Source organism: Porites lutea, chromosome 5 (genome assembly GCF_958299795.1).
Source record: "Porites lutea chromosome 5, jaPorLute2.1, whole genome shotgun sequence".
NCBI classification, from domain to species: Eukaryota; Metazoa; Cnidaria; class Anthozoa; order Scleractinia; family Poritidae; genus Porites; species Porites lutea.
This window is the reverse complement of record NC_133205.1, coordinates 38,110,513-38,124,867: the sequence shown is the minus strand read 5'-3', so window position 1 is coordinate 38,124,867 and position 14,355 is coordinate 38,110,513. Positions and strand designations below refer to the sequence as shown.

Below are 14,355 nucleotides of genomic sequence, written 5' to 3'. Positions count from 1 at the left end.
GTAACAAATCAGGTTGTTACCGAGATCGCGGAATTAAAGTTGCCGCAGAAAATAGAGAAAGGTTCTACTTTTTGCAACAAAATCTGTACATGTTGCGCGTTTTATCGACCCAAGGCAAACTTGTTTTGCAACAGGTGATATAACTACTGTGTAGGGCGTAATTCCTGCGCAATTTTATCCAATCAGGAGTCAGTATTCACGCAACTTGCAACGTGATTTGTTGCAAGACATATTCAATTTTCAACCCGCTTTGCGGTAATGTTGCAAAACCAGTTGCACGTTTTGGGTGTCCTTTTACCGTAGCTTTAGCCATCTCTTGGACTCACAGGGTTCAACAACACAATACAGACTTTACGATCGAGGTTTTTGGGCATTTCCTGCGAACTGCAAACGTCAAGAAGTCACGTGACTAGTGCCCTGCCCTTGAGGTTCATGTTTGTATGGCTAGATCACGCTCCAGAGGTAAGTGATTTACCGCAAGGTCTTTTGCAGTCTAAAACATCACAACCCCACGTTTGAGAGAGAGTACTCCTTTTTAGAGCTCTTTCGTTAATTAATTATTGAACTATTTTTCATAGAAAACGTCACTTTGAAGACGATATCTCAGCTAGAAAAGGAGTGAACGAATACATAAAAACAAACATGGCAGCCGGGAGCTACCACCCTGAATCTTAATTCCTAAATATGGGCAGATGGATGACGTGAAACCGCAAAACGCAAACCGCGGTTTGCCATTTGCGGTAAGATGGCCAAACTTCGATCTTAAGGTCTCTAATAAAGGAAAAAAAACGACTCACCCCTGACATGGTCAGTGTACTTGGTAATAAAAGCAGTAGCTAAACCCCACAGGAGACCCAACAATGTACCTCCAAGACTGACCACAAAAAATGATGCAAAACCTGTGAGGACCTGAAATCAAGAGTGACATGTAAATTGCACAGTCAAACCGCTCTAGAACGGCCACCTTGGGGACAGAAGAAAGCGGCCATTATGCCCGTTGTGAAGAGGTGACTCGGCTGATTTAGCAACAGAACGGGAACGTCATTTGACGACGGCGCGCGCAAATCAAACAACTGGCTTGACCAATGGCTGAGCGGCAAACTGGGCACCGGAAGGCGAGTTTAGTCCTTTTCGCGCGCTTTACCGTCGTCAAATGACGTTCATGTTCTGTTGCTAAATCAGCCTAAACTGTTATGGGGAGGTAGGGGTGTAATAATAAAAAAAATATTGCATGAGTTTTTAGTGATATCCGGAATAATCAAGGTCGGGGTAAGTTTTATAACTCTTACCCAGACCTTGATTGTTTAGGATATCAAAAAAAACGAATCTAATACTTTTTTTATTATTCATTGTTTTGAAGAAAATAACGACAAACACACCGTTGCAAGGAACCTGAATTGATATTGTTATTGGAAATCATGCATTGTGTGCGCAACCTACAGATTAGGTTACCTGCTAGGAGATAACTAACTAATCTGTAGGTTGGGTGGATTTCCAAAATTTGTTGTAGGCTCTTAGGCAGTGAGAGGACAGATAGTGAGTACAAATTCTTTTTAGGGAGTACAACATGTTTATTGTTCTAAGTTCATGCTTACTGTATCCCATAATGTTAATTCAATCACAAAAATAATATGTAGAGATAAAATACATAAAAAACTTGAATAATGTTTTGAATCAAAATGTTAGCGCGACAAAACGAAAAAGGTTCGTAACATTCGCTACAAGTATCGTAGACAATTTACGCTTACTGTATACAGCTATTTCGAGAAAGGTTGTCGGAAAAAAGGCGCATGCGACAATCCCGAAAGGCCATGGACGTATGTTTGCAAATGCTTAAGGGACGCAACAAAAGCGACAAAAGTAGGTTCGACAGCTACAGTGCCAGGAACAGTGTATTGAGCACATCCCATACTACCTTTAGGGATTGTCAAGTGCACATTTTTTCAAACAACCTTTCTCCACAATCAAAATATGATTGCTGCGATTAATCATCAACGCGCCATACGAATCAAATTTCGTGACAATTCCCGACTTTTCACCTTTCGCTAAATAAAAGAAACTGGCCATTGTCAAGAGGTTATTTTGGCAGCTGGGGACACGCTTTACTGGCCGTGCCATTGTAGAGAGGTTTAAACAATAGTCAATGTATGGACTGTTCGCTCGGACAAAAAAGGTGGGTAGTTCCGAAAACGAAGACCGAAGCACGAAGCACCCAAATCTCGAAAACGAAGCACCCAAAACTCGAAAACGAAGCACCTAAATCTCGAAAACGAAGCACCTATCGAAAACGAAGCACCCAAATCTCGAAAACGAAGCACCCAAAAACTCGAAAACGAAGACCCCAAAAACTCGAAAGCGAAGACTCCTAAACTTGAAACCGGTCTGTCCTTTATAAACACGAAACAGTCTCTTGCTCACACAGCGGGAATCAAGCACGATAACGTAAGAGTCTTACGCGCGAGCCTCACTCTCCGTTTTCAAACTCGTTTCAGACCTTTTGTGTTAGTGCTCGCGCATACTTGCATACGTCAAAATACGGTTACGGTCAGTTTTGAGGTCTTCATAAACATGTATGTGTACCAAAAAAAATGCATATTAAGATAAGATGTATCAAGTAAAGCGAGACTAATAATAAAGTCAATACAGGATATCCTATGTAGAAACGTTCAGTTAAACAGTTTGTAGGCTTTTATAAAACCTTGGGATGGATTTTGTCGACCTTTGGAGGTGCGAACGCATTCGCTGCCTCCACCTGATTCGGATTGCGTCATGCTAGACGTAAAATTGTAGTTATTCAACCTACAGTGGTTTCGAGTTTTGGGTGCTTCGTTTTCGAGTGTTTCGTTTTCGATAGGTGCTTCGTTTTCGAGATTTAGATGCTTCGTTTTCGAGTTTTGCGTGCTTCGTGCTTCGGTCTTCGTTTTCGAGTGCTTCGTTTTCGAAACTACCAAAGTGACCGTTATGTAGAGAAGTGGCTACTAGTGGAGGTTAGACTGTATTCTTGAGTCTTACCTCTGCATAAGTGATTTCATCAAATAATGCTAAACTTTCAAAAAGATGATACAATACAACAGTCACTGCATCTGTAAAACGAATTAAGTAGCATTTTTATTTACCTGTTCAAAATACACTGTTCATAGGTGAGGTCATAGGTTTGTTAACTTTTACAAGTCAGCCAAGGTGGACACATAAAAATAACAGCTCTCAGAAATAAGTTTGTCAAATAACATTAGATGTTGTTATATATATATATGGTGTTTTAATGGAGCAAAAATAAACAAGGGAAAATCAGCAAAAAGAAAAACAAAATTATACATCATTTAATGTTACCCTTAATAATATCATAGGTGACGAATTACTCCTTAATTTTGGCGCGAAATTTCAGCGTTAATTTGTAATTTCACATGTGAAATTACAAAATTGTCATGGCAACCCTTCCGTACGTCTCAGTGTCAGGTGTCGACGAAGTTTTAAAACGCCGTGAATGAAGATGTCAGGGCACAAAAAGACGCTTTAGAAAACCTGAACAACAGATAAAAAACTGTTGAATTGGATCCATAAATCCTTTTTTACATTTTCCTAAGCATCCAAAATCTGAAGACTAAATCACTTGCTAATTTTTTTCTTAACTCATTGGCGACTACTTTTGGGTACTTGTAACCAATGCCAAGTAACTGTCAGCTTTATCTTGCATGTAATTCCCTGTTTGATTTTTGTACATCAGGTCATAATTCACTTCTAACAAGAGTTAATATATACAGAAATCAATGTTTTTTATTGTTGCTTACCATTCAATAGTGATTCTCCAAACACAAGGATATAGAGCATGACATTGACATGAATCTCTTCAAACACAGCCAGTACCTGTTACATGTAAAAGGTTTTGAAGTGATGATGATAATATCAGGAATATACATATATGAACACTTGGTGTGTGACATATTAAGATGTTCACAAAAAAACTGAAAGTTTATTTATACAGCAAAAAAAAAAAGTGGATAGTTATCAGCATTCAAAGAAAGTAGTGTCCGAAATCCCAGGGCTTGAGGATTTTGCTACTATCAGGCTAGTGAGTTCACTGTTTTTAACTCACCGATGGGAAGAGAAGTGTTATTGGGAATTCAAATTACAGAAGAATTTGCAATCCATCCTGCTCATAAAAATGTTTTTTTGGGCTAACTGAATCAACTTTAGGGCTGATACCTGCTAGATACAGGTTGCCCAAATGTCAAGCTGTAAAACTGACTTTCCTTGCAGCCAGCTCAATATTTAGAGAATCATTCTTTGACCTACATCATAAATGCAACCAGCTAAATTTATTCTGGTCAGCACTTGGTATAGCTTCCTCTCAGACTTCAATAATTTGAGAAAGAGGCAATTAGAATTGATTCTTTATATAAATACATACATTTCAGAGAATTTTGCAGTGTACTTACAGCAACTGGATCCACAGCAGCAATAAGTGATGCAAATGTCAATGCATGCATTGCACTCAAGTCGATTCCCATTTTTGCTGACACTCCCAACAGAGATAATCCTGTGAAAGAACACATAACATAAAGAGGGTGTTACAAATCATTATTATTACTTACCAAAAATACAGGACAGAGTAGAAAAACTTCATGTTTAAGCACCACTTACTTGTTGGCAACTTGCTTTGCAGGAAATGATACAGTTGCATTGTGCAGAGAAAGTGGCATCTGATAGCCCAGGGCTTTACTAGTGGACTTTGCTATCAGGCTAGTGAATTCTGTTCTTAATTACCCAACGGGCAACTGAAGTTCTTTGAAGAATTCAAATTACAGGAGACCGTAATAAATCCTGTTCATCAAATTTTTTTTTTCAGGCTAGTTAAAATGACTTTTGGGCTGGTAGTTTAAGTTTGCCCAAATGGCAAGCTGTAAAACTGATGTTCTTTGCACCCTGTTGCAGCTAACAGACAAAAATATTTAATAGACAAGCTTAAGTATCCTTTGTGCAACTTAAGCATCTTAAGTATCAGATTGCAATTGATGCTGTTATATAAGCATTAACGGTCGATTAGTTAAACCTTGCCTTAAATGTACACACTTACATGTAACTGAAAAGAGTTTCAACTAGAAAAGTATACTTGAATATGTTAGAAAATAAATGTCATTGATAAGACCTGAAAGACTTATAGGACTTATAGTTTATGAGCATAAGCTAGTTCAGAGGATGTTAAGAAAAGTGCAAGTTGCAGACATCACCACACAGGTGTAAGGTAGGTTGATGTTGATATGGGGGGTTACCATTCTGCAAAAGAGACTGTCTCCAGATTTTAAATAGCAAGAAATTGGCATGGACCTCTGAAATGTATGGTGGAACTTTGATATAATGAAGGCCAAGGGCCAAGGTAATAGCCAAATAAATTTGCTATAATGAGGTTTGTTATATCAAGGTTCTTTTCTGTATACTTTTTTTGGGGTGAAGAATATTATTATACTCGTCCAAGGACTTAATTGTATTACTGGGTTTATTGTATTGAGGCTCCGCAGAGTGTACATGATTGATCATGTCTTCAATGTAACATCACAATTTTTAATTCAGCTAAAATGAGGCAGTGCCCCTAGCTGATGTTACAAAAAGTGTTGGATCCAACATTGGTCACAATAATAATTATTATTATTGCTGACCTTTTTTGATTCAGGATTTAATGCACAAAACAACTGAATAAAACTTCTTGCACTGGATAAGACGTTTGTCCATTACAATTAGCTTATTGACAACCAAGAGATATGAGTTTATGACCAAAGATACCATTAAAAAAAAGCAAACTTACCTACTGTAAAAGTATTAAAAATTGTTCCCTACAGAAAACAAAATAGGTGAAAAGAAGGTACTATGTTACATTCAGTCAAAAGGAAGAACACACTAGTATACATAAGCACCAGGAAAAAACAAACAATGACGGCATTTTATTTTCATTATCTTTAGATGGCTTCAGTTACTTTTAAAGCATACATGTACAGCTGTACCAGGGCAGTCACTAAGGCCAGGGGCTGGGGATTTCTCTCCACGGCTACCATGAACATGATCACTGGCTTAATACTTTCATAGGAAACAAAATGAAAACAGAACCCCAACAACTTCCTTAAGTTCTTTAAACCTTGCCTACCTGGCAACTTGAAATCTTAGTAATGCACTACGTACTCTAGATTAAGAAAAAATTACTTCTGTCTATTGCAAAATACATGTACGGGGGGACTTAACATTCAAAATGGTGTGTTATAATGATAATTAACATCACAATTGAAAACATGCAAAAGAATGTGATATTTCGAACTAGCTGAACAAAGCAGTAATGAACTCAGGTACATGTTACCTGTTCTAAATAAACTTTGTAGAGTTTGCAGCTGGCATACTTGCTTAATACATGTTTCCAAACAGTTCAAAAACCTTCAATTTTCTTTACTGTTCTTGTAGACAAATTAGAGACTGTATACATGCAAATATCTAAATTTGCAAGCATTAGTTTTCCTTATAGAATGCACATCCCTTTAAAAGATTTAATAAAGACCACTTACCACAACAGCATATAGCAATATAGTTCCTATGTTATCAAAAAACGCTCTGTCTTGAAGAAAGTAACCTGCCTCCAGAACAATCCTGTAATCAATAAACAAACAGAACATTCAGAAAAAAGAACTATAATAAACATCATTTCCAAATATTTCCAAGAAAGATGATAATTTTTATGTACCTTTATCATTCTGTGTTTTCATTACTTCAACATGACATGTACATGGTTTACTTTTTATGTTGACTAAGTTCTTGTTGCTAATATTTCACACATATTACTATTATTTTTTTATTATGTCTCATGTATTTCAGGTTTTTGTAACCAGAAGTCACTGGTATGTTATGAGTATAACTTAAAAATTTTATGATCACCCAAGGGAGAGTTATATACTGGACTGTTTTAAAGTGACTGCAGTTTGTAATAGACCCAGGCTTGCGCTGTCCATTTATTTCTAGAAGTTATATTCAACCTCCTTAACCAATCCATAAAATCAAATTACTTACGGTGGTAGCATAAAAAGAAAGAAGGTGCGAGATGAGAAGGTAATTACTGTTGCACCAATACCCCTACAAAGTAAATATGATGACAATAAATAATAATTATCATAATCATTCGTTGCAAATTTTTCTTGTTTTTAATTGGCCGAAAGCCCACCACGTGACCTGCAAATAACTGCCTTCAAATAATGGTCTGCTCATGTGCAATGTCGCCCATCTTTGTTTGGCTGCAAATAATATTCTGTTCATGAGTAAATAAACCCAAGCTTTTCTCCTTCTTGCGATTGCTGTTGCATGAAAATGGCAGATCGCTACGCTTCCCAAAGATATTCATTAAAAAAAACAAACTCTGTGATCGAATGATAAAACAATTATTGAACTCGGTTATTGCAAAATATCGTGATTTGTTAGTGTCTCGCAGATCAATTATTTGCTGAAGCCAATAATATTGATCTGCTCACCACTGACACAGGGTTGAAAATAACACTGACAGCAGGTCGCCAGACATGATGACCGGCCAAATATTTTTTAGCTCGGACAAACCCTGAGTCTGGCTGCTCAAATAATGAATACTATAGTTTTTTTTGGCCCAAGGAATATCTAATTACCCTGGCAATAGATCGTTATTTGACATTCACATTTTTGGCAGCAAGTTGGTGAAAAATGCATTCACACAAATTGTAGAGTTCCTTTCAGCAGTTTTTGGATGTTTTAATGTCCGTTCTACCTTGAGTATCATCGTAGGCAGTGTCTGAAGTCTCTAAAGGTAAAAACTGAAGCATAAATCCTTTTCAAACTCTCAACGTTCAGGAAATGGAATACACATACAGTTCAACAAACTTTAGGAACTACGAAAAAAAAATTTGGGCTAATAAAGAACAAAATCTGCACACATTTGTTTTACGTTGATGTTCAGAAATGAACATCCGTCAAACTTGATCTTTTTCCTTGCCTGGCACATGGTCAAAAAGCCTGGTTCTCATATGCCACCGATGCACCTGCGCCATTGCCGCCGGTACTGCCTGGGATACTGTTCCGATAAGAGAACTGAAGTGGCCGGGAACTTGGCCATACCAGTCTTTACCGCAGGCATACCTGCGAAGTTGACTGAAGTTGAACTTCCCAGGCATGCTGGCGGTAAAGCTCTGCGATGGCTCTAGTCTCTGGTGGCACATGTTCTCATTTGTCCGAGAAGTAGCCCAGGTGGTACCGGTGGCTACTTCACAGATACATCGGCGGCAAATGAGAACCAGGCTAAAGTCTCGTCCACAAAGAAGAATCATCGCTACTATTTTTGGCAAAGAAGTTGATTTCTATTGGCGAGAAGTTTGTTCCACAAACAGCGTGTTTATTATCAGCACTCAATAAAAATACAGCAGAGCTTTCACTTGGGTCATCATGCACTTTTATCTCAAAGGGCTCAAATGTCAACAGAAATTTGCATAAAGTTGTTTATTGCGGCGTTCTTTTCCTTATAAGGGTTCAGTGCAAAACAGGAAAAATGCCAAAGAAAAAACAAATCATTACAACATTATAGAGCATTAAGCAACAACTGTCTGGAAAATAATATGTTCATATCCAAAATGATCAGCAAGACTGGAGTTTGACAGGTCAAGTCCGCAATCAGGCCAGACATTGTCCGATGACCGGACGTTATTTTCAGCCCTGCTGACAAATCACAATATTTTGCTCAATCTCATCCAATAATTGTTAATTATTCCAACCAAAGCTGGGGTAATTTACAAGATATTACTAATAATTTTTTTAAATTGCAACTTTAATATTACATAATATTAGTTTAAAGTTAAAGCACACTTAATAATAATATTTTTAAATTAAGTACACAATGTAGGTAAGGGCTGTAACTGCAGTTCAATCTGTTCTCACAATTTCCCTTGTCTCTGATGAATAACATCAGGACTACGAAACATTAAGAAATCCTGAGTCATTTAACTAGGTCAATGAATGATGGCTAGTTTACCCTGAAAATATTGTACCTACAACAAAGTTTTCTTTAATATTCATAAAGTCATTATCATTCGTATCAAAGAAACAATTAAGTAGCCATTATACAGTAGCAGCTATGATCGAATTTGCAAAGCTTGAGAGTAAGTATGGTGCCCATTATTATATCTTTTCTTGTTTGTTTACTCACTTCATAATTCCTCCTATAACAATTCCAAGGACTATTACCAAACTGAAAGAAAAAAATTAATAAAACCTGAAACATTATTTTCGCAAAATGGGAATATATCTTGTGATAAAAAATTATAACATTTCAGTATGACCTGCTATAAAAATCCTATTAAACTTAAAAGTTGCAGTGTTTAACAATAATTGTCTGATGCAAATTAAAAGTAAAAAAGATTTATAAATTATGTTAATTTGAAAACTGATTCACATCCAAAGCAAACCAGCCAAAACTAATATCTATTATCTCGGTTGGATCTGGTTCACTTGAAACAAACATGACTCAACAAATATGGAAACTGGAATATATCTTAATTGCTGTTTTGCACGTGGTATTGCGAGGACCATGTTTGTGGTCAAGAAAAAAAGCATGTATCTCCTCAAGGAACTAAACTTTATTTTCATGTAAATTCTTTGTGCAAAAATTATACTGTATTAACCCCCAACATGACCCGCCTTATCATAACCGAGAATTTCTTACAAAAATAGTAAAAAGGAAAAATCAACAATCTTTCAAGGCTGTGCCCTAAGGAAAATTGTAGGGAGCCCAGTGCTCTGATCCTATAAAATCTAGGGTGCCCAGCATATGGTTTGTATGAAAAAGCTAAGATTTTCTAGTTTTTTCTAGATTTTCGAGCAAAAGTTAGGCGCCAGGGGCCACTGGGCTCTGGCTACTATAGCACTGCCTTCCACTAGAAACAAATTAGTATACCCATAGGTGATGTCAAACAGTAACATTTAAAACAACAACAACAACAAAAACAATAATAGTAATGATAATAATTAGTGTTTTAAGTAATTTAACAAAAACTATGAAAAAAGAAATTTATACACCAGATTTAAGTTTTACGTACAGTCAATTTACAATTTCTTTTCTTGATGGGAGTTGATGGCCATTACATAACTTAATATCAAAATGGGCAGACGGAAACTTTAAGATCGAATGACTCAAAGGCCGGCAACAACCGCCACCTGCATAGTTTTTCATAAAAACAAACAACGAGAGGGATCAGACGTTCTTTCTGCATACTAATTAATAATTGTAATTAAAGTAATAAAATGTATATTTTGCAGGTGTCAAGATCGACTTCTAGAGCACCTCCAGACAAATTTTACAGGGTTTCCTTAGATTGCAAAACTTGCTGAGCGTCAATAATAGCTTCATAAAACTGACTTTATAATTAGCAGCTTTCTTTCAAGCTTATCTGTCAAATTTATTTTTGTCCGGATTTAGTTTGTTTAAGCTTTCAGGGAACCACCTATGAAACCCGCACATAGATTAAAAATTCAAAATTTATGTGATAAAGTCTTACCATGATTCTGGTATTACAGAGGAAAGCCGGTGGGATAAGTGAAACCCTAAAAAAGATACAAGTTAAGCTTAATAGTCCAGAGGGGCAAAGATCACTTGAGTACGAAATGGACAAGAAGTGCGCCACCTAAGGTAGCTTCAAGTTTTTAAAAATAGGTTTGACACACTTGACACCTCACCTAGTTTTGCAACACTTGCAAGCAAAATCCACAAGATTATTGTCAAAGGTCCTGACACATAATCCCAGTCAAACTTGGCGACTTTCAGTGGAGGCGGATCTTCGTGTTGCGGGTGTTCTTCGGTGTCGTTAGTAGAATTGTTTTCACTCGAAGGTTCATCAAGCGATCCGTTTATATGGCCAATTAACACGCCTAAAATAAGAATCCCTGCTAGGAGATTCCTCAAAGACATCTTCCCTGTTCTTCTTTGCCCCGTCAGGATATTCTCTCGATCCAATATAACGACCAGTATATTCCCTCCATTGCGCCAAGATTTCTTCTGCAACAAGTTTGTTCTTTTGCATCAAGAGAAGAACTGGAGGCCTGGTAACGAGCTGAAACAAAAGTCTTCAAGAACTCATTGCACGCGCCATGTAAAGGGTCACGAAGTTTGAACATAAACAAGGAAGTCTCGACATCAACGACGACAACCGTTAACCTGAGATTCACGTGACTTTTGACATACTGTTACAGCATGAACAAGGCTGTTTACAGAGGAAGGCATTTCTTGAACAAATTCAACAACCTCTTTGGCAATGGAAGGTCTGTTGTCCTGTCATCAAACTTATGCAGTGAAGATCTACAGGGTCCAAAACAAACCGTACGTAAGAAGTTTCTGTGCCTCGTATATATTTGTATTCCTTTCGAAGTCAATGGCTCTATTAAGCTAAAGTGTGCTTATGATCTCAGCTTGATTAAATTTAATCAGTACGGTAGAAACGAGCACATAAACCTACTAAATCGCTTGCTTTTATATAAACCAGTGAGCACAAACATGGCAATCGTAAAAAAAAAAAAAAAGGGAAATTATTAAAAATTGCGCTAGCTAAGAAAAACATCAGAGGTGAACTACTTTGGTACTTGCTTATGAGACTATGAAAGTATCGTGTTTTAACAAACAAAATCACAGAGCTTCATCACAGAACAGACAAGGCCGCCGCAGTACATAAAAAAGTAATTTAAGGTAGCATTTCTTTTTCCTTTCACCTGACCAAAGTTAATTCCGCTTGTTTTTTTCTGCTTTTAACCTTTTTGTTTTTGTTTAAATAAATTGCGTAATAGATCAACCACCAAAACGCAGAGCAAACCGAAGGGGGCGGAGGAGGGGCGTGTGCGCAAGATGGCGACAGAAGCTGAACAATTTTTGGATTCGCACAAACGATATGTGCCCTGGTGCAAATTTTTGAAAGATAATATAATAACCTTATTATTATTATTGGATATTCACGTTTTAAATAGCCTTAATTTGTATTAAAGCTGCATTCCGATGCTCTCAATGATCGCTTTCAATCAGAAAGTGCAAGGCAATTTATAAACTCCGCTGTGTAAAAACACTGCTGTCACAACTGGTCATGGGTTCGTCGTGTCACATGTCACAAGTAGACAGCAGTAGACTACGAGTAGTCCCCCATTTTTCCTCAGGGATAGTAGAGCGAGCAAAACGCGAGCGCGCGTGAAAATCAACCCACGCGAGAAAAGGCGACACGCGGCGGGAGAGAGAAAAATGAGGGACTACAGACAAAGCCCAAGCTTTTGAACTAATGCGTTGCTCTCACAACGCAAAACTCTGATTGGCTCTTTCATGGAAATCTGTCAACATCTGTCAAAAACGCGCCAGCCGCTATCAACACTCGACATAATCACAATTACAGAACTAATAACTAGAGCAGAACTAATAACAGCAAAGAACAAATAACTAGTCAGAGTTGCTCTTGTAGAAGAAACTAAGAAGAAAGCCAACCCGGCAACTGATGAGGTTCGCGTGGAGAACCGAAACCATGGTCTTGTCCGATCACAAAGTGGGAAGTGAATAACGGAACAGTCGCAAGGCTGTTAAGCTTATTCAAAAGTTATCACCAAGGGAGGAACTACGCACTCCAGTCCAAAGACTCACATTATCTCCAGAAAAACAAGCGGCAGTTAAAATTCACGAGCAGTCATCACTGAGTCACATCGCAATTCTCCATAGTTAATGTAGTTTTAGTTTAAGCTGCAATCCATTCTTCGAGATTTGGATATCGTTATCAGTCCTGCTAAAATCGCTAACGAGCTGAGCACAGCGTGACAAAACATTGCAGGAAACCGTCACATTCACGGCCAAAAAGAAAATCGCTTAAAATTATTCAGATCCAGGAGGCAATCGCCGGAGAAATTAAACAACCCAAAACCCTTATTTAGCCGCATTGAAGAGCTTTACTTTTCAAAACGAGGTCAAAGAAAATGCTCTTGCATTAGAGGGCAAATCATGCCGACCATAGACAATAACCGCAGGAAATTAATATGCGTGTCACGACCTCTCGGTATGAAATAAGCGGCAAAAATCACATTCGCTCAGTCAAAACGTTTTCCTCCAGAGCATAATCGATCCGTCAGAGAAAAATAATTCACTGGAACAAGCAGCATTTTGGCATGAGTAAAAGTCGTGTGTTGCCTACACTATCAAGTTCTTCACGCGAAACAGCCGTGAAGAAAATTAGTATCTGGGTTTTCTTTTGCTTGCAATAAATATCCCACGCAGTTTACCGATGACAAGAGCAATGACAGTTCAACGAGGGAAGGAATCCCATTGGATGCGCTTAATTGATTTGGAAGGGGATACGAACTTCACACTCCGAAATCAGTCGGCCGTGAAGGGTCAAAAGCTTGGGCTTTGTCTGTAGTCCCTCATTTTTCTCTCTCCCCGCCGCGTGTCGCCTTTTCTCGCGTGGGTTGATTTTCACGCGCGCTCGCGTTTTGCTAGCTCTACTATCCCTGAGGAAAAATGGGGGACTACTCGTAGTCTAAGACAGCAGTGGTAAAGATTATACTCTGGCCTTGCCATATGGAAAAGGCCTGACTTACAACAATTTTTCGCTGTAAAACTGCACAGGTCAGAAACAGAAGGTTTTAGAAAGGTAATGATAATTTGTGTAAAATATATTCCTTGCTCCGCTTTGGTCAGGAGGCCGGATGGGAAATTTTTATCCCGCCAAGTTTTCGTGGTTGAATATATGTAAATATGTTCAAGCAGTACCAGTTGTGTCCTGATGAGAGAGTAGAAACATCCATGTTTTGAAATTTCACTTACTGATGCGAGCAGAATTTAATAGTAGGTCTGTCCGGAAGCGCATTATTTTGAATTAATGCGCGCTATTGCATTCAATACCCCTGGCTCAGCCAAGAATTTCTGTTTTTGCCTTGAAACTGCTTTGATTCAGAGGCCAAATTTTTATAGGCTCTCCCAACCCCCAATACAGCTTAAAGAGTTAGGCCTTTAATTATAGCATTTTTTTGTTGCTTCTGCAGAGAAAAATGAGTTCTAAACCAATTTATAAACCAGCTGACAGACTTCTTGGACATGACAAGAATGTATGGTATGTATATAAAGTAAGCGGCCACCCTCAGGGTACGGGCAAATGGCCACTTCATAGAGGCTAGCTGTTCAATAGGGGCTCATTGTAAAAATCAGCATAATTTTACGCAGAAACTGATCATTTTAAAACAAATACGAGACACAAGTGCTCAGCATTACCACACCACAATCAGCCCTGACCATTAATCGCAGACTGCATTTTTCTTCATCATACAGTGAAACCTCAGTGTAACAAACCTCTATAA

The 14,355-nt window shown here is 38.0% G+C and overlaps 2 protein-coding genes across 8 annotated transcripts in view; one reads left to right on the top strand and one right to left on the bottom strand.

The window, feature by feature from the left end:
- LOC140937224 (Na(+)/H(+) exchanger beta-like) overlaps positions 1-11,054 on the bottom strand; it is a 28,124-nt gene extending 17,070 nt beyond the window's left edge. The window contains exons 1-10 of one of the 4 annotated variants that reach the window (XM_073386760.1): positions 10,720-11,054; positions 10,542-10,587; positions 9,194-9,235; positions 7,045-7,107; positions 6,546-6,627; positions 5,801-5,828; positions 4,437-4,537; positions 3,789-3,864; positions 3,013-3,083; positions 798-909 (exon numbers count right to left, since the gene is read on the bottom strand). In XM_073386760.1, coding sequence (XP_073242861.1) covers positions 798-909; positions 3,013-3,083; positions 3,789-3,864; positions 4,437-4,537; positions 5,801-5,828; positions 6,546-6,627; positions 7,045-7,107; positions 9,194-9,235; positions 10,542-10,587; positions 10,720-10,951 — 853 coding nt within the window. In that variant the 5' untranslated portion in view covers positions 10,952-11,054. The remainder of the gene's footprint in view (positions 1-797; positions 910-3,012; positions 3,084-3,788; positions 3,865-4,436; positions 4,538-5,800; positions 5,829-6,545; positions 6,628-7,044; positions 7,108-9,193; positions 9,236-10,541; positions 10,588-10,719) is intronic. The other 3 variants (XM_073386761.1, XM_073386762.1, XM_073386763.1) reach the window with 3 other exon arrangements.
- A 99-nt stretch (positions 11,055-11,153) lies between these two features.
- The window catches only part of LOC140937225 (kynurenine aminotransferase-like), a 14,189-nt gene continuing 10,987 nt past the window's right edge, over positions 11,154-14,355 (top strand). The window contains exons 1-2 of one of the 4 annotated variants that reach the window (XM_073386764.1): positions 11,154-11,359; positions 14,044-14,111. In XM_073386764.1, the coding sequence (XP_073242865.1) occupies positions 11,234-11,359; positions 14,044-14,111 (194 nt within the window). In that variant the 5' untranslated portion in view covers positions 11,154-11,233. Of the gene's footprint in view, positions 11,360-11,788; positions 11,932-13,566; positions 13,653-14,043; positions 14,112-14,355 lie in introns of those variants that run through there. The other 3 variants (XM_073386767.1, XM_073386766.1, XM_073386765.1) reach the window with 3 other exon arrangements.